The sequence below is a fragment of the Oratosquilla oratoria genome, chromosome 12, assembly GCF_046742065.1.
Source record: "Oratosquilla oratoria isolate Oo_2021 chromosome 12, ASM4674206v1, whole genome shotgun sequence".
NCBI lineage: Eukaryota > Metazoa > Arthropoda > Malacostraca > Stomatopoda > Squillidae > Oratosquilla > Oratosquilla oratoria.
This window is the reverse complement of record NC_134788.1, coordinates 26316140-26337350: the sequence shown is the minus strand read 5'-3', so window position 1 is coordinate 26337350 and position 21211 is coordinate 26316140. Positions and strand designations below refer to the sequence as shown.

Here is a 21211-nt window from a genome sequence, read left to right as displayed (position 1 = left end):
CCGATAATAGCTAATAGCCTCAGAGAACACATCGAGACATTAATTGATTCCTGATTCACAGCATGGCTTCTCCAAGGGTAAGTCATGTGTGACTAATCTTCATTATTTTTACACTAACGTATATAAAGCGTCAGATAACAATGATAGCTACGATGTTAGTTACATTGACTTTAGCAAAGTGTTCGACAAGATGGCCCACCTGAGATTACTAAAAATAAAAGCCCATGTGTATAAGGATGGCAGATTGAGGTAGACAAGTAGGTATATAGAGGGGCAGATGACGATAAATTCATTTTACGACTTAGATGTTTTGAAAACAATGGCCACTAAGGAGTTGCGGAGTTACACATTCTCGCTCACCGTCCAATGTTTGTAAGCACAAGCTAGGGTATTGACAGAGGTGCTGATATTGCAAAATGTTAACGCTAAGCCACTTCGCTTCATAACAAGATTGCTTGCGTAAGCAGTATTGCTTGAGACAGTATAACAGCCTTTCTGATGGGAGAAAAGGGTGGAGGAGAGAAATTATTGGTGCACGGAGGTAAAGTCACGCCCTTAAAGGGTGGCACTTATTTGTAACGTTCAAATTTATTGGATGAATTAAATAGTGACGTCGATGCAGACTTGGCTTTGTGGGTGTACAAGGATCCCAGGTGGGATTCCTCTGCTGTACTTCATCCACTTAAGTTGTAGTATAATATCATTCGGAAAAGAAGAAAAATACATTTAATTCACCCCATACTAATACTAAGTACTTGACTAAGTAGGACGAAAGAGGCATGGGGCCTACAGATGAGTGACTTACAATACTACAGTGATGAAAAGAGAGAAGTTGAAAATTAATGAAGAACTATAATGTCATAGAAGGAACAGTTAACAGAATAAAACCAGTCATTAAGGAGAGAAGAGAACTGAAAGTGATGGTAGCAACAGAGCTAACACCGTGGCATAAAGGAATAAAAGTGTTAGAACGGGGTCCCAAGAGTTTCTACCCTCATCCCACGCATTCCGTACATTCGTCCACATTATCACCATATCCTTTAGACTTGCCAGTGACAATAACAAATTTTCCCGCCAAATATTCTCCTGCCAGCTTCTGGACGCGTATCATATATACTCTGAAAGACTGGAGAATGGTGCTCTATAGTTGGCAATACAGTGATAAATGTGTGTATACCAACATAGTGGAGGAACTTAAAAAAACGCATTTTCTCTCACAGGTTTCCTTGGTAATTTTCAACGTGAAGTTGAGACTAAACTATCCATGCTTGTCAACATATGTAAATATTTGAACCTCCCTTATTCTACTTATTTTTTGTTCATTATATTACCAAATCACAATATTTTTTCATATACTAATTTACAGAAAGAAGGGTACTTTTTCAATGCTTATGTTCTCATTTGATAACCAAGCAGCAGTACATGAACAAGTTGTTAATTTATCCATTTAATTTATTCATTTGTTTTGTACAGAGGTGGCATTCCGCTGATTCTATAACATGTCACATTCAAACTTAAAGGTCAACTGAGGTTTTCAAAGGGTGTTGAATATTTCCTAATGAATGGCTTAGTCACTTTTTGATCAAATAATGCAAAATTAAATCCTAATTATTGCGCAATGTGATAAAAAGGCATATCAAAATATTGGTAGCAGATGAACTTTCGTTCGCCTATCTTCGGCTGTTCTCGTAAGGCTGTGACGTCAACCTCGGTGTTTACATTCTGATGCACCCATATGCGTGCACTATAAAATGCTGAGTTGTACTGTCAACTTGATCAGTGACCTGTTATATTTCGTGTGTTAGCAAGGTTTTATCAAGTATTAAGCTCAAAAATGGTTTATTATGTCGCCGCAAAATGAAACAGTGATGCGACGAAACATTTTACTTCAAATGGACTTCATTTTCATTCTTTTCTGAAATATCTTGTTCGCAAAAAGGACTGGATCATTCGGTGCAGACGGCACGAGTCGTGGAGGCCTGGATTGAAAGCGAAACTCTGTTCGAAACATTTGGAAAAAATACACTCGGGTCCCTGGTCTTGCCGAGTCAGCATGAATCCCATTAAAAAAAAAATGCAACACCGACAATTTTTGTTATCGACAAGACCCCAGGTTCAACAAACAAAATGCCCGTGTTATCTACGCTGTCACTGATAATCGTTGTTATTGTTGTTGTCGTTCCCTAGACTGTCCGAGCAGTCCCGTCTCCCCAAGGAATGCCATAGCCGAAACTGGGTTTTCCCACAAATCCTTTATAGAGCGTATGTTGTGTTGTTTGCGTGCATGATTGTGTATAATGCAGTCTTCCATTATGTGTTGTATGGTATGGGGTGAAGTGTTACATCCTGGGCAGCTGTTCACAACGCGGTCATCCAGCCTCTTCTGGTAGCTTAGAAGTGCTGGGTGGTGACCACACCGCAGTCTGGCCAAGTGGACTCACTACGTCGTGGGACCACCCCCCAACCCCAAGAGTTGGGGGCCAAACGGCAGCAACTACCCCTGGCCACCGGCTCTACGCAGGTTGCACCTATCCCCAAGAAGAGCTACTGATAATCATTAACAACCATGGTTAGGCTTGACTAATGATTACAGGTGCAATCATGACATAGGTTAGCTAGTGTGACAGGCATGACCATGATGACAGGGGCTTCCATAATAGGCCTATGACCACGTCTTGTCAATTGGAATCAACCAAATTAAAGTCTCCTTTGAGAGTCAAACATGTGGAATCTCCCAACCTAGTTTAGGCCTTACAGTCTCTTGCAGACTCCTTCATTCTTATGTACTACCCCAGCAGGAGTTAAGCCTAATTATACTGGACCAGGAGGAATTCATACTGATGTAGACCTAATGATTTTTTTCAGCTGTTACAAAGTTCTTATGATGAATATTCACCTTCTGCAAGTACTACTACCAGCGAAATTGATATGGAATGCGAAAGTAACCAGGCATATGATTGATGGCTTCACTTCCCCCACAGCAACCACTGCCTTTGGCAGATAATTTCATAGACATGCCTGTGAGTATCTTTTGCTAGCCTTCCTCTCCCCTTCAGTCAATTTATTTCTCTATTCTCTTTGCTACATAGGCTTGTTTTATTGTGACTTATCACAGATAAAAAACAATTTGTAATTCATGAATCCTTGGTACTTTTGCCTGTAGATATGAAGCTTGGCATCCAAATCCGATAAATCTTCTTCACTTGATTAACTGGCCATGTCCAAGAGTGTAAACGACAAACCTTACATCCTCAGTTGCCCTAGCAGTGGAAAATGTAACTACAACATTGAAAAGTTCATCTGTTATCAGACACTTTTAAGATCATGCTATTTGGATAAAATCAAGACTATACAATGCTAGAAACATGTATTTTAGCATTCTAACTTCTTCCAAATTATATTTTCATACTTGAAATAACAAAAACTAAAGAAATCCAATCCCTTCTCAGTTGACCTTTAAACTAGCAGAGCTGGGTGAGTTACCAGCACACAGGTAGTGCATTACCAATTAATCTATATATATATTTATACATATATGCATTGTATATATGTATGCATATACATATGTATATAAAATGCATTGACGGAAATGCACCACAGATTTTTTGGTAACGCGCCCAGCTCTATAAATTAGACATTTTTCAGCAAATATAAATTGAGATAATGAACAGATTTTAGGTCTGGTCCTATAAATCCACTACAACTTCCACTCGTGTATGTAGGTCTTCACCATTGCATCGTTAAGTACATAATAACAATTTTAAACAATGCTGTCTTTAAAGAACTTGTTATGAAGCATAAAAAAGAGCCAAGGTTGATTTTGTCCAAGGAGTATTTTATATTCATTTCTGCACTTGAATACCAAAGGTCCGAGTTTGAATCCAACAATCATATCCCCACATAGCTCCAGTCTTTATTGAGAAATGTGCAATGCACTGTCACACTAGACATTGCTCCTTCATGAGAAAGTTGCATTGCACAGGTCATGGTAGAAAGGCTTTTATCCATGTGTGTCATCACTTTCTATTTCAGAACACCCTGGTCACACTGCTGGAGAGGCCTTTCTCTGGTGTTGGTCATCAAGTGATGTTTGAGATCATCCTTGAGAAAGTTGCATTGCACAGGTCAAACTGTAAAAGGCTTCTCTCCAGAGTCGGGAGAATCATGATGTTTGAGATGAATTTTCTGGGAATATTTTTCTTCAAAGTGAGTAAGCATGTGTCATTTGAGACTATTATTTCATGGCAGGTGCATCACACAGATCACACTGGAATTGCTTCTCTCCAGTGGGTCATCATAGGCAATTTGATGAAACTCTTTTGTAAGAAAGATGCAGCACATAGGTCACACTGTAGGGACTTCTGTCCAATGTGTCACTATGTCATCGTTGAGATGACTCATGCAGGACATTTATCCACCCACCCCCATGGACAATAACCTATGGGGTAGTTGTCCTTGTGGGGTTATTGCCCATGGGTGGTAGTTGTCCTAATACAACTCTTACAAGTAAGCTGCTTCGCACAAGTGACATCGGAAAGGCCTTCCTCCTGTGTGAGTCATCATGTGACATTTGACATCACCCATTTGTGAGAAAACTGTATTACACTGATCACATTAAAATGGCTTCTCCGTAGTGTGGTTCATCATGTGACATTTTAGAGCACCCTTTTGTGAGAAAGCACAATCACACAGGTCACACTGGAAAGGCTTCTCTCCAGTGTGGGTCATCATGTGACGTTTGAGATCACCTTTTTGTGAGAAAGCAGAATCACACAGGTCACAATGGAAAGGCTTCTCTCCTGTGTGGGTCATCATGTGACGTTTGAGATGCCCCTTTAGTATGAAAGCTGTATCACAAAGGACACATTGGAAAGGCTTCTCTCCAGTGTGGGTCATCATGTGACGTTTAAGATCACCCTTTTGTAAGAAAGCTGTATCACACATTACACACTGGAATGGCTTCTCTCCTGTGTGGTTCATCATGTGACGTTTGAGATTACACTTGTTTGAGAAAGCTCCATTGCACAGGTCACACTGAAAAAGTTTCTCTCCTGTGTGGGTAATTATGTGATTCTTGAGATTAAATTTGTGTGAGAAAGCTGCATCGCATAGGTCACACTGAAAAGGCTTCTCTCCTGTGTGGGTCATTATATGACGTTTGAGATCACCCTTCCGTGGGAAAGCTGCACTGCATAGCTCACATTGGAAAGGCTTCTCTTCTGTGTGGATAATCATATGACTCTTGAGGTCGCCTTTTCGTGAGAAAGCTGCATTGCACAGGTCACATTGGAAAGGCTTTTCTCCTGTGTGGGTCCTCATGTGATATTTGAGATTACCTTTTTGTGAGAAAGCAGAATTGCATAGTTCACACTGGAAAGGCTTCTCTCCTGTGTGGGTCATCATATGACGTTTGAGATCACGCTTGTGTGAGAAAGCTGCATGGCACAGGTCACACTGGAATGGCTTCTCTCCTGTGTGGGTCATCATGTGACGTTTGAGATCACTCTTCCATGGGAAAGCTGCATTGCACAGGTCACATTGGAAAGGTTTCTCTCTAGTGTGGGTCATAATGTGATATTTGAAGTGGGACTTTCCTGAGAATGCAGAATCACACAGGTCACATTGGAAAAGCTTCTCTCCTTTGTTGGTCATCACTTGATATTGAAGATGACTTGTGAGATAGCTGTGCCACAGATGTCACACTGGATTCTCTGCAATATATAAGAAATTCATGGAATCTACAGGTCTCCCAAAGAAATGTTGATAATTACCCTGAAAAAATGCAATTATAAGATTGACACAGATGTGCCACAGATGCCACATTGGATTCTCTGCAATGTATAAGAAATTCATGGAATCTATAGGTCTCCCAAAGAAATGTTGATAATTCCCCTGAAAAAATGTAATTATAACATTGGCATCTAAATCTTTGAGGTGCATTCGTTTTATTACATTGACCTGATGATAGTATACAAAAAAGGCACAACACTTGTTGGGTCCCATCTCCTATTCTTCAATTTCTATCCTTAGCCTCATATTTAGGTACAGTGCCAACTTAATTATCCTTGATTTCTAATTGTCATATTTAGATTTGAACCCATGTATTACTTGAACTTTGGCTATTTCACCTAACCTATTCCATGTATTTATGCATATGCATATATATATATATATATATATATATATATATATATATATATATATATATAAATATATAAATATATATATATATATATATATATATATATATATATATATATATATATATATATATACATGTATAATAATGTGTAATAATAGGATTATGGATTGTGCACACAAACCATTTCATGCTCAAGTCCTTTTGTACCAAAACAAACTATGTATGCATCCACACTTCTCATCACCAACTACTTGACTGCTGTTAATATTGGTCAATGATTATATTCATTTGGCAGAGCTGGGCACATTCCTTGGTGAGTTCCTGGTGAGAATTCTTCCAGTCTCTATCCTTTCAGACTTGATTCCAACTTGCTCCCATCCTGTCCGTTTGTACACCACATCACCTTGCTTTGCCCACATTTGCCTTCAAATTTCTCCAATCACATACCTTTCCAAAATCCGTCACTAACTCCCTTAATCCCCCCTATGACCCTGCTGCAAGCACAATGTTGTCAGCAAATAACAACTGGCTCACCTCCCACTTTTCTCCTTTTTTGTAAACCATTTCCAATCCCCTGCCCATTCACCTCCTGCACCACCCATTCCATCTACACACTGAACAGACATGATGACATGACACATCCATGATGCAGCCTCACCTTTATCCCAAAACATTGCTCTCTCCATTTCTAATTCTAACAGATTCTACTACTCTTCTAAAAACTCTTGACTGCCCTTAACAGCTTCTCCCAATCACATATATCTGCAATACCTCCCATAGTGCCTTCCTGTCTACCCTGTTATAAACCTTTTCGAAATACATAATGGTCCAAGAAACATCCTTGCGTTTTACTAAAGCTTTCTCACATGTCTACAAAAATCTGGCCCATGCAACCCCTTTTCTAAACCCATGCTGTTCCTGACCAATTACTACCCCTGTTCCTCTCCTTATTCCCTCAATTAAAACCCTCCCATAAGCCTTCCTACAACACTCAACAAACGCATCCCTCTGAAACTACTACACTTATATTTGTCTTGTTTTAACTTCATACAGTGGAAACCCCAAAAATGGTACACTGCTCATTATGATGGTGTTTGCTTTGACCCATTTGTACTGTTTCACTACAGTGTAAACATAGTTACCAGATAAAATCTCTGACATGAGCCACTGTCCAATATGTGTACTAGATATAATTGCTGGCAATATTACGTAAGTTTTTTCCTACTAAAATGGGGGTAGCAGTGCCAAAGCATGCCTTTCACCCATCCCAGACTCTTTAGTTGGTCTTGCATTTGCCTACTTGTTGGTTCATATTATATACTACTCTCCACTTATAAGGGAGGTGGCTAAGTCAAAGACACGCACCTACTCACACTCATTCCACTCCCATCCACCACCCTTTCCCCCATCTCATCTCAGCTCCTCATGCAATGCTGTGAGCACAATCACCCCTTCATGCATCTCCTTTTGGCATCCATTCCCAGGTGCCTATTTCTCATAACACATTGAGTATATATTCCCATCTTTACCTTTTCCTGTGGTAGGGGAAGAATGAATACTTCTGCCAAGTCTTCCCACTTAGGTCATAAAGACAGATAAAACAGGATGGAGTGTGGGTCTAGGCATCCTCCTGTCTGTAACCCTATGGGTACATTCGTATTAGATATCAAGGCCAATTCTTAACAGTAACTACAGATTACCTGCCCCCAGAGTCCAAACATATGGCAAATGTGATGGCTTTGGCCACAGCCATGCATCTCCTGGTATAGGTTCATCACCTACCTCTTTCTTCATGTTAAACTTCTGCACAGCACCCTTTTAAGGATGCAAGATTTAAGTATCCAATAGTTTTATTCAAGTTAATAGCACATTCACTTAATGCTGCTAAACTCACTTTTCAGGAGACACTCCCGTGAGTTTATTTTTGAAGAAATAGCACCAAAAGCCTATGGAGAAAACTATAATGATTTCTGACACCCTTGAATGAAAAGTAAATTACCCTACCAACCTAATGTAACCTGACACCACTTCTACTTGTGTGGGGTTGGGTTAGGTTAGACTGGCCCCTCCATCAACCACTACCAAAACAAGCTGGCGAGATGAGCATATCGAGTTTGTTATACAGTGGGAATAGCCACTTCAGTTGAGCTACAATTAAATTTATCTAACAAGATTGTACCCCAAGGCTATCTTACTCTTAAATCATAATGACAAGACAAAACTTTTTTGGTGTATTATGATATAGCTCTTGCATAAACAATATGCATGCTCATTTTCATTTATATTTCATATATAAACCCCAGGAATGGTGGCTAATTTGAGCACTCTAGTGAGTTTCTGGTTAACATTCTACTCACTTTTGCAACCTGTTTTACCTGCAAACTCTAGTATCTGTCACACAGGGTATGTTTTTCCCGTGATTGGCGAAAACAATAACAATACTTCACGCCAAATAATCAACTGTAACTTCGTAGGCGCTTACCATTCTCTGTTAGACTGAGTAAAGGTATCTCAGTTGCTAATACACATACGAAAGCTACGGAAACTGAAGAAGCAGAAGAAAAGGTTGTAGCATTCCGTCATGGTTGGCAAGGCGTTGTTATTAAAGTGTGTATGCCAACCTAGTGAAGGAACTTTCAGAAAGCACTTTATTTTTAGAACCACGCACAGACGTTCTCTTTGAAGTTGTAGTCAGGCATCTATGGATACAATGCTTTTTCAACTTGGCTGTAATTGTAAACGAAACTACGACTGCGGTAATCAAACGGAAAAATGAGCACCGATTCCATATACTTTTTTTTTAATCTTAATGAGTATATAGTGTCAATAAAAAAGACGTTTAAACAACAAAATGGATATTCCATTCTACTTGCATTTTATATAAACCCGTATATATTGGGGTAAACCAAACTATTACTGCGATAGTCAAACAAAAGAAAAATGAGCACCAATTTCATAGTTTTTTTAATTTCTAATGAGTAGTGTCAATAAAAACACGTGTTTAAACAACAAAATGCATATTCCAGTCTATATTTTATCTAAGCCCTACAGATGGTGATTCACTTGAACAATGAACTGGGCTAAACAAACTTGCCATTGCCCTTTCCAGCGAATTATCCACATTTCCTGGCGGCAGGAGTCAGTACCATGCGACTCACTTTGGATATCAAAGCAAGTGTAAAAACAAGTAGAAAGGAAACGTAAAAAATGTCTAGTTTGCCGCCAACTTCAGTGTTTTCCAACAAGTTATCCACTTTTGCCAGCAGCAAGAGTCAGTAACATGCTACTCACTTTGGATACCAAAAATCAAAGTGTGTAGCATGCTAACGAGAAATGTCTAATATGCTTAACTAAGTTTGGACCACTTTGCAATTTCACTCGGCAAAACAGATTGGAAGGCAGCTTACCAAAGGCATATTTTCCATACAAATTACACATGTAGCAAATATATTTGACTAAAACATAATGAGGAGAATGCTTTCTTATATTTATGTACACAGAGTTGCGAGGTATACACAAGGAGCGAGAGCCAAAGCTGTGTTGGGAAGGCTAAAGTGCTTCAAAACCGCAACACCGTCCACCAAACGTCGATTGTAACTAGCCCTAGTCAGACCCATTCTCTGCCAGTCCTCGGGATTGAGTCAGCTTACATGTCCCACTAACAACTACGACCATCACAAGGTTTAGAATGCTGCAGTCGTGTTCATCATGGGGATCGTATTGGAGCGACTTCAAAGCCGCTGAGTCCCTACAACGATATGCCAACATCCGTCCAGCGTTGTCCATGAAAAATCACGTATAGCAGCACGCATTTACATCGTATCCTTTTACCAGCTTTGATCGTGACCGGACGTGTCGCGATGTGCTGGGTACTGTCTCAGTACCACGGGCATGAGTTCGTCTGTATCCAGCGGCAAGCATGAGGAAAGGTAGCCGTTAAAATGGCTCCCCTACTTCAGGAGGTCTGTATATCCAGTTGAACTTACATCTACATGGAGGAAACGCACACGACCAGATCACAAAAATACGACCGCACGCACAAACATCTACGTAAGCTTTGCTTCTACTGAAATTAATTTAATTTCTCACTTTCCTACTGCATCTTTTCACTTCAGTTTACCTACCACTAAAAGTCTTTTCAATTTTTCTGCCTCTCCCTACCGCTAAGCGTCCTACTCCTTTTCCTTACTTTGTTGGTTGAGGTTATTGTTGAATGAATATCCCATAAGCAACCAGTTACAGACATTGATTTCAGCGTTCAACTCCAATTAGGTCTCCTGTCCATCCCTCCTGAACCACGACACCATGAAAGAAATGTCCCTGCGAATCGCCCAGTGGCAGTAGACCTTTTCCATACACAAATGTCTTTTCATTTTCATACAGACATCTCTACCCTCCTACAACTACCGATCCCGCGCGAACGAGTGGTCTTTTATAAGTAGTCCATAATCCATTCTTCTTGAAATATCTCGCACACATGCACAGGTGCTTTGTAACTGAGATATCAGTCGACTCATCACTAAGGGAACATAAAGTTTGTTGTAGGTCTCTGATTATTGAGCCATGAAGATACTATTGTACAACATTAGTGAGCATGGTGGTGTATTTTATTCTGTGGTGCTTCATACAGTAAAAAAAGAAAATGCATTTTCTCTCTCTCCTGGTTTTATTTCTATTGAATATACTGGCAATTTTTCTTTCATATGCTACTTTACAGAAAGAAGGATCCCTTCAGTGCTTATGTTCTCTCCTGATAACCAAGCAACAGTACATGAAAATGTATACATGAACATTATACTAATATGTTTCATATCATGGAAACAGATTAATATTTGATAAGGTCACCATGGCCTGTAAAGAATATGTTAAGGTATTGTAACAAAACAGCATTTCAATTTCCTTTTCTTTATTGTGAAGTTTGACAATATCAATGAATGGTGCTACAAACATTCATCTGTTTGTGTACTTATCTAATTGATTAATTTGTTTAGTGCAGATCAAATGGCATTCTACTGGTTCTATAACATATCACATTCAAGCTTAAATTTGACAGTTTTCAACAAATATAGATTGAGATTATAATTTTTTTTATATCTTCTGGTCCTATAATACATCCACTAAAACTACTCCACTGGTGTATGTAGAATTTCACGACTGCGTTGTTAAATACATAATTTCATACAGTACTGTGTTCAAATAACTTATTGGAGAGCATAAAAAGCAACACACACACACACACACACATATATATATATATATTATATATATATATATATATGTGTGTGTGTGTGTGTGTGTGTGTGTGTGTGTGTGTGTGTGTGTGTGTGTGTGTGGTTGTGTGATTCACCATGATCATGGTTCACGTGTTGGACTCGTGATCAACAGCTATTACCCTCCCAGAAGAGTTCAGAGCTCACATACGACCGATCTATGGGTAATGCAGTGACCTTCCATGCACACACACACACACACAATTTCCCGGCCACGAGAGTTGGAGTAACGACTCGCAGTGCAGATACTGAAGTTATTTCGGCCCTGTGCGGGATTCGAACGTGGACCGCCGTAGTTGCGGCCGCGATCGCTACCACTGTGCCACGAGACGTATTTACCTTGTTGTATTATACAGGAAGGGAGCTATGCTCGTAGTGACCGTCTTTGTATCTTTCAGCATCTAGTTTGTTCTCAAATTATTGTATAGTTTTTGCACTTACTGTTTCAATCAATTTGTTCCAGACATCCACCACTCCATGTGGGAAACTATTTTTTCTTTCAGATCTCTTCTATAATTATCCTTTTTGAGTTTCTTTTCATGTCCTCTTGTTTTTCTTTTATCCCACTTTAATAAAATTTCAGTGTCAAGGACTTCCATGCCTTTCTTGATTCTGTAAATGGCCAGTAGATCTTCTCTTTCTCTTTGTTCCAGGGTTGGTAGTTCCAGTTTGGGCAATCTTTATTTGTATGTCAATTTTGAAAGGGTTGGCACCATCTTTTTCATTGCTCTTTGAATTCTTTTAATTTCTTTATATCATTTTTGTGCTGGATGTCCATATTGTTACAGTGTACTCCAATCTTGGTCTTATCAGTACGACTAATATTTTCTTTACCATTACCTCATCCACGTAGTTAAAAGCCACCTTTATTGATCTTAGTCAATTGTGGGTTTCTCCAACTATTTTGTTAATATGCTTGTCTGGTGACATGACTCGGTTAATAATTACTCCTATGCCCTTTTCCGAGCTAATTTTTTTTTACTTTGTACCAATTTTATATTGCCCTGATATTCTATTTTTACTTTTTTTTTTCAAACTCCATTATGCTACATTTCTTGATGTTGAAGTTCATGTCCCACTTTATGCTTCATTCCCAGATTTTGTCCAGGTCTCTCTGTAGTGATTCACAGTGTTTTTCTGTATTTACTTTTAGTAGTTTTGCGTCATCTGCAAAGAAGTTCATATAGCATTCTATACCTTCATCCATGTTTTTTATATGTATGGCAAACATTATTGGAGTTAATACAGAACCTTTTGGGACTGCACTTACCCTTTCTTCCCAGGTTGAGTTTCTGTCTCTAAGTACCACCCTCATTTTACTCTTTTACAAGAGATCTTCCATCCATTTCAATAAATTTCCTTGTACACCTGTCATTTCCAGTTTTCTTTTTTTTTTTTTTTTTTTTTTTTTTTTTTTTGTGTGGTACTTTATCAAATGTTTTTTGTAAATCCAGGAAAGTACAATCAGCCCATCTGTCCCTTTCCTGCATTATGTCTACTAGTCTCAAATAAAAACAAATCAAGTTAGTGGCACATGATCTTAGTGGCACATCAATAGGTAACCTACTCAAAGCATCAGTAGCCACATTGGTTTTACCACTTTTATGAATGAGATCATATAGTGAGATAACAAAACAGACCACCTGATTAATCTTGCATTTCAATTTATTGGATTTTTTCTGAACAATTCAAGTGGTTAATGACCAGTTCTCAACTCAAAATTCCTACCTAATACATAGTATCTAAACTTTGTGACACCAAACACTAGTGCTAGCTCTTCATGGTCAGTCTATGAATAATTTTTCTCAGCAGAAGTAAGCTTTTTACTTGTAAATGTAATACGTTTTTTAACATTATTTTCAACCTGTATCAATACAAAATCTACACCTACTGGAGAAGCATCACATTCTAGAATCAATTTTGACTTTCCAGTAAAGCATGATAAAACATCAGATTCGCATAAAGCTTCTTTAATGACATTACAAGCTACTTGGCACTGTTTTGACCACACAAACTTGATAATGTTTTTTGTTAAAAATCATAGAGTGGTGACAAAATTTCATAATTTTATGGATAAATCTACTATAATGAGTGACAAATCCAAGAAATGACTGTAGCTCATGCAAGTTTTTTGGTACTGGAGCATCAAGGATAGCTTTAACTTTATTTGGTCATGGATTTAAACCTTCTCCAGAAATCACATAACCAAGGAAATCAATTACAGTTGAATTAACCTCACAGTTTTCCAGATTCAACTTGACATTAGCTTCAGCCAATTTATTCAAAACAAGCTTATCTTTATTACTTTGTTCTTCTTTTGACTTGGCACAGATAAGGATGTCATCTGACTAAATAAACCATCCATACCACTTAATTATTGTGATATGTACCTTTGAAAAACTCGTGGTGCAGATGCCAGTCCACAAGGCAATCTTTTGTATTTAAACTATCCTTTTTTAGTTGAGATAAAGTATTTCTGGTCTTCAACAGAAAACTTTTTTTTTTTTAACATGCATTACACAAATCTGACTTACAGAACACATGATTATCTTCAACTGTAGCCAACATCTCATCAAGCTTAAGTAATGAGTATTTCTCATTTTACCTGAATCTTTCAAAACTGGTACAATGGGTGAAGCCCCATCACTATAAGCTACAGGTTCTATGATTTCATTGTCCAAAAGCTCTTCTACAGCAATATTAACTAACTCTTTGTGAGCTAATAGCACTTGCTTTGCTTTGCTGAATTTAGGAGTAGCATCTTTTTTCATATTTTAGTTTGAACTCCTTTAATAGGTACGTATCTTCATTTATTTTATAACTATCCAAAAGTTGTTTAGAATTATCATAAACATTCATGCTATTTGCTGATTTCACTTTCAAAGCCTCATCTAAACCTGTGATTTTGATACCTACTTTGTTCATTAGATCTCTACCACATAAATCATTACAGTGTGAATCAGTAACAAAAATCTATGCTTTGTACTATAGTTGTTAAATCTTACTACAAGATGACCTCCATAAGCAGTCAATTCTTTGGAAAATGGAGTCATTTTAACATTTAGTACTTTTAGCTAATTTTCACATAACAGTGAAACACATGAACCAGATTCTATCTCTAAAGATATAGCTTTATCATTTAACATAAACATGTACATTTCTGGTCTACCATATTTGATACAATTACATGAAACTTTCAGCAACATGCTTTATCACTGGTGTTCAAACTCATCTCCATGCACTGGTTCAGATTCAAAAACTGATTTTACCAATTTATTCTTAAAACTCTTAGAACTATTTTGCTTCAAACTATAATTGGATTTGTATGAATCATTTTGCTTAATTCTACCATTTTTTTTTTTTTTTTTCTAAATGACCCTTGCAACCATAAAAGTTACATTCCAAGTTTTTAAATGTACTAGCAGAACTTGGATGCAGGAAACCACAATGCTTACACTTTGACATAGCCTTGCTATGCACTTTATGCACAAGTGTACCTGATGAACTGGACTTTGCCATCTCTCCTTTCCCCATGTGAACTAAGTGACAGAATGCGGTCTAGGAGTGTTGAAGATGTCAAAGCTTCTAGTTTCAGGCGTTCAGCAAGTAGATATTTGAAGTATGATACTTCAGTTGCCATAAACAGTTGGTCTTGCAGCCTGGCATCAAACGTTGCACCAAAGGTGCAATCCTTCGCCAGTCTCTTCAGGTCTGCATATAGCTCTTTCACAGTTTCTTTTTCAACTTTACGCCATTGTTGAAAAGAACACAAGCTTCGGTGATATGATGGCTTAGTGATAAAATGTTTTTTCAGTAATTCAATAAGCTCATCATATGTCTTTGTAGTTGGCATGTCTGGAGCAGTCACAATTGCTAAAATTCCAAAAAATTTAGTGCCTGTGCAGTTGATTTTTCTTCTTGTCAGCATCAGTTATTTCCCAAGTGGCTAAATATGCTTGAAACAAACCAAATAAACATCAAATGGCAGTTCTTCAGGGTTAAACAGTCCAATCTTTATGGAAGATGCCATCTTTTAAATCTGATCTAGATTCTTGGCTATCAAAAACTTTCAAGCAAATTTAGGTCATCTTAAGATATTTTCTCTAATAGGAGAAAAACAAACAGGTGATTTCCAGTGTTGTGTAACACCAAGTAATATAAGTAAAGACACCTACACTAGGTGTGGTCACCCTTAGCCTAGACTAGACACCAGACGTCATGACGCACGTAATCAAAGGAGGCTGAGGTGCCCAATGATTTCTGAAAAACATTCAAAAACACTTTGTGACTCATCACCATTGTTATATCTTAGCTTTACTGTGCATGTTAATCAGTTTCACAATTAATATCCTTAAATTAAGAAGGATAAACCAAACAAATGCTTGCCACTACACCATATATATTACACTTTGTTTACATCATGGCACCCACTAATGCAAAAACATCAAGAAAACAAAAGCAAAAGGCACATATCGCCATGAACCTAAACATTGTTTTAAACTGAATACACTACACACGTGTCATTTGAGACTATTATTTCATGACAGCTGCATCACACAGATCACACTGGAATTGCTTCTCTCCAGTGGGTCATCATAGGCAGTTTGATGAAACTCTTTCGCAAAAAAGATGCATCACATAGGTCACACTGTAAGGGCTTCTCTCCAATGTGTCACCATGTGATCTTTGAGATGACTCATGCAGAACATTTACCCACCCACCCCCATGGACAATAACCTACGGGGTAGTTGTCCTTGTGGGGTCATTGTCCATGGGTAGTAGTTGTCCTAATACAACTCTTACAAGTAAGCTGCTTCGCACAAGTGACATCGGAAAGGCCTCCTGTGTGGGTCATCATGTGACATCTGACATCACCCATTTGTGAGAAAACTGTATTACACTGATCACATTAAAATGGCTTCTCCGTAGTATGGTTCATCATGTGACACTTGAGAGCACCGTTTTGTGAGAAAGCACAATCACACAGGTCACACTGGAAAGGCTTCTCTCCAGTGTGGGTCATCATGTGACGTTTGAGAGCATCCTTTTGTGAGAAAGCAGAATCACACAGGTCACACTGGAAAGGCTTCTCTCCTGTGTGGGTCATCATGTGACGTTTGAGATCACCCTTTTGTGAGAAAGCAGAATCACACAAGTCACACTGGAAAGGCTTCTCTCCTGTGTGGGTCATCATGTGACATTTAAGCTTACCCTTTTGTGAGAAAGCTGAATCACACAGTTCACACTGGAAAGGCTTCTCTCCAGTGTGGGTCATCATGTGACATTTGAGAACACCCTTTTGTGAGAAAGCAGAATCACACAAGTCACACTGGAAAGGCTTCTCTCCTGTGTGGGTCATCATGTGATTTTTGAGATGCCCCTTTAGTGTGAAAGCTGTATCACAAAGGATACATTGGAAAGGCTTCTCTCCAGTGTGGGTCATCATGTGACATTTAAAATCACCCTTTTGTAAGCAAATTGTATCACACATTACACACTGGAATGGCTTCTCTCCTGTGTGCTTCATCATGTGACGTTTGAAATCACACTTTTTTGAGAAAGCTCCACTGCACAGGTCACACTGAAAAGACTTCTCTCCTGTGTGGGTAATTATGTGATACTTGAGATTACCTTTCTGTGAGAAAGCTGCATCGCACAGGTTACACTGGAAAGGCTTCTCTCCTGTGTGGGTCATCATGTGCTGTCCGAGATCACTCCTCTGTGAGAAAGCTGCATCGCACAGGTTACACTGAAAAGGCTTCTCTCCTGTGTGGGTCATTATATGACGTTTGAGATCACCCTTCCGTGGGAAAGCTGCATTGCATAGCTCACATTGGAAAGCCTTCTCTTTAGTGTGGAACATCATATGAATCTTGAGGTCGCCTTTTCGTGAGAAAGCTGCATTGCACAGGTCACATTGGAAAGGCTTTTCTCCTGTGTGGGTCATCATGTGATATTTGAGATTACCTTTTTGTGAGAAAGCAGAATTGCATAGTTCACACTGGAAAGGCTTCTCTCCTGTGTGGGTCATCATATGACGTTTGAGATCACGCTTGCTTGAGAAAGCTGCATGGCACAGGTCACACTGGAATGGCTTCTCTCCTGTGTGGGTCATCATGTGACGTTTGAGATCACTCTTCCATGGGAAAGCTGCATTGCACAGGTCACATTGGAAAGGTTTCTCTCTAGTGTGGGTCATAATGTGATATTTGAAGTGGGACTTTCCTGAGAATGCAGAATCACACAGGTCACACTGGAAAAGCTTCTCTCCTTTGTTGGTCATCAATTGATATTGAAGATGATTTGTGAGATAGCTGTGCCACAGAGGTCACACTGGATTCTCTGCAATATATAAGAAATTCATGGAATCTATAGGTCTCCCAAAGAAATGTTGATAATTACCCTGAAAAAATGTAATTATAAGATTGGCACAGATGTGCCACAGATGTCACACTGGATTCTCTGCAATGTATAAGAAATTCACGGAATCTATAGGTCTCCTAAAGAAATGTTGATAATTCCCCTGAAAAAGAATATAATCATAAGATTGGCATCTAAATCTTTGAGGTGCATTCGTTTTATTACTTTGACCTAATCGTAGTACACAAAAAAGGTGCAACACTGTTGGGTCCCATCTCCTATTCTTCAATTTCCATCATACTTAGCCTCAAATTTAGGTACAGTGCCAACTTAATTATCCTTGATTTCTAATTGTCATATTTTGATTTGAACCCATGTATTACTTGAACTTTGGCAATTTCACCTAACCTATTCCATGTATTTATGCATATATATACATATGTATATATATATATATATATATATATATATATATATATATATATATATATACATATGTATAATAATGTGTAATAATAGGATTATGGATTGTGTACACAAACCATTTCATGCTCAAGTCCTTTTGTACCAAAACAAACTATGTATGTATCCACACTTCTCATCACCAACTACTTGACTGCTGTTAATATTGGTCAATGATTATATTCATTTGGCAGAGCTGGGCACGTTCCTTGGTGAGTTCCTGGTGAGACTTCTTCCGGTCTCTATCCTTTCAGACTTTTTTTTTTTTATTCCAACTTGCTCCCATCCTGTCCCCTTGTACACCCCATCACCTTACTTTACCTATATTTGCCTTAAAACTTCTCCAAAATCCGTCACTAACTCCCTTAATCCCCCCTATGACCCTGCTGCAAGCACAATGTCGTCAGCAAATAACAACTGGCTCACCTCCCTTTTTCTCCTTTTTTATAAACCATTTCCAATCCCCTGCCCATTTACCTCCTGCACCACCCATTCCATGTATACACTGAACAGACATGATGACATGACACATCCATGATGCAGCCTCACCTCTATCTCAAAACACTTGCTCTCTCCATTTCTAATTCTAACAGATTCTACCACTCTTGTAAAAACTCTTGACTGCCCTTAACAGCTTCTCCCAATCACATATATCTGCAATACCTCCCATAGTGCCTTCCTGTCTACCCTGTTATAAACCTTTTATAAATCCATAATGGTCCAAGGAACATCCTTGCATTTTACTAAAGCTTTCTCACATATCTACAAAAATCTGGCCCATGCAACCCCTTTTCTAAACCCATGCTGTTCCTGACCAATTACTACCTCTGTTCCTCTCCTTATTCCCTCAATTAAAACTCTCCCATAAGCCTTCCAACGACACTCAACAAATGCATCCCTCTGAAACTACTACACTTATGTTTGTCTTGTTTTACCTTCATACAGTGGAAACCCCAAAAATGGTACACTGCTCATTATGATGGTGTTTGCTTTGACCCATTTGTACTGTTTCACTACAGTGTAAACATAGTTACCAGATAAAATCTCTGACATGAGCCACTGTCCAATATGTGTACTAGATATAATTGCTGGCAATATTACATAAGTTTTTTCCTACTAAAATGGGGGTAGCAGTGCCAAAGCATGCCTTTCACCCATCCCAGACTCTTTAGTTGGTCTTGCATTTGCCTACTTGTTGGTTCGAATTACATACTACTCTCCACTTATAAGGGAGGTGGCTAAGTCAAAGACACGCACCTACTCACACTCATTCCACTCCCATCCACCACCCTTTCCCCCATCTCATCTCAGCTCCTCATGCAATGCTGTCAGTGCAATCACCCCTTCATGCATATCCTTTTGGCATCCATTCCCAGGTACCTATTTCTCATAACACATTGAGTATATATTTCCATTTTTACCTTCCCCTGTGGTAGGGGGAAGAATGAATACTTCCACCGAGTCTTCCTACTTGGGCAACAAAGGCAGCTAAAATAGGATGGAGTGTGGGTCTAGGCATGCTACTCTCTGTAGCCCTATGGGTACATTCCTGCGAGATATCAGGGCCAATTCTTAGCAGTAACTATTGATTACCTGTCCCAAGAGTCCATACACATATGGCAAAAGTGATGGCTTTGGCCCCAGCCATGCACATCCTGATGTAGGCTCATCACCTACCTTCTTCTTCATGTTAAACTTGCTCACAGCCCCCTTCTAAGGATGCAAGATATTAATGTTCCATAGTTTAATTCAAGTTCATATCAGATTCACGGAATCTGATATTAACTTTGCTGCTAAACTCATTTTTCATTTTTCAGGGGACACTCCCATGACTTTATTTATTGTAGAAATAGCACCAAAAGCCTATGGAGAAAACTATAAAATATTGATGTCTTACACTCTTGAATAAAAAGTATATTGCCCTACCAACCCAATTTAATCTATCACCACCTCTACTTACATGGGGTTGGGTTAGGTTAGATTCACCCACCCCCTTCCTGGCCAATCCATCAACCATTACCAAAACATACAGGCGAGATAAGCTTATCGAGTGATAGTTATACAGTGAGAACAGCCAATTCAATTGATATACAATTAAATTTGTCTAACAAAATTGTGCCCCAAGGCAATCTTACCCCTAAATCATAATGGCAAGACAAAATTCTTTGGTGTATTTTGATATAGCTCTTGTATAAACAATATGCATGCTCACTTTCATTTATATTTCATATATAAACCCCGGGAATGGTGGCTAAATTGAACACTCAAGTGAATTTCCGGCTAACATTCTACTCACTTTTGTTACCTGTTTTGCTAGCAAACCAAAGACCATATACAGAAGATAGGAAAACAGCGAGTTTTGATGTCCGTGTCAATAGTGCTGTGCCAGGCCGCTAGATGGCTGTGTTGATGCAAAAGTATCGTCTGTTTGTTTACATTTTAAACTCCCGGCATCTATTCAAAATGTATAGCAGGTCGCACCCATGTGTTCTCTGCAACAGCAGAAAAGAAATAACACCAAACCATGTATTTCACGCTTTTCCAAAGGATACAGCAAGGTAATTTGTACCGTGTGTTTTTGGTGTAATAATGTGTCATCTAATTTACCATAGGAAGGAAATATATTTTCCCCAGACATGTCGCCAATAAGATATTGTTTTTAAGGATCATACATTATATATATATATATATATATATATATATATATATATATATATATATATATATATATATATATATATATATATATATATATATATATATATATCAATGTAACTTAAAAAATAAAGTCTTTCCAGTTTTTCCCGTTTTTCAATCCGTGGCATTTTGGGGACATCGGGTGGGTGTAAGGTTGTCCAATAGGAAGAAGAAGAAGAAGAAGAAGAAGAAGAAGAAGAAGTCGGGGTCAGGTGGTATTCTTCCTCTTCTTCCTCTTCTTCCTCTTCTTCTTCTTCTTCTTCTTCTTCTTCTTCTTCTT

At 38.5% G+C, this 21211-nt stretch overlaps 1 protein-coding gene across 1 annotated transcript; it reads right to left on the bottom strand.

Annotated features, from left to right (window-relative positions):
* Positions 1-3614: 3614 nt before the first annotated feature.
* LOC143032044 (uncharacterized) lies at positions 3615-20641 on the bottom strand. The gene is made up of 7 exons (XM_076196512.1): positions 20531-20641; positions 16327-17754; positions 14910-15285; positions 13947-14154; positions 7843-7957; positions 5772-5892; positions 3615-5683 (listed from the first exon to the last, which is right to left on the bottom strand). The coding sequence occupies exons 2-7, from the start codon at positions 17693-17695 to the stop codon at positions 4615-4617; spliced, it is 3258 nt and encodes a 1085-aa protein (XP_076052627.1). The 5' UTR covers positions 17696-17754; positions 20531-20641; the 3' UTR covers positions 3615-4614.
* Positions 20642-21211: the final 570 nt, after the last annotated feature.

What these genes read in the sequence shown, in the direction of transcription:
- LOC143032044 (XM_076196512.1), bottom strand. Translation starts at nt 17,695, where the DNA reads ATGACCAACAAAGGAGAGAAGCTTTTCCAGTGTGACCTGTGTGATTCT. An exon ending in TGAAGATAATCATGTGTTCT is followed by an intron (nt 7,958 to 13,946) that starts GTAAGTCAGATT and finishes CATCCTTAAAAG; the next exon opens with GGTGCTGTGCAGAAGTTTAA. An exon ending in TATAATTGCATTTTTTCAGG is followed by an intron (nt 5,684 to 5,771) that starts GTAATTATCAAC and finishes TCTGTGGCACAG; the next exon opens with CTATCTCACAAGTCATCTTC.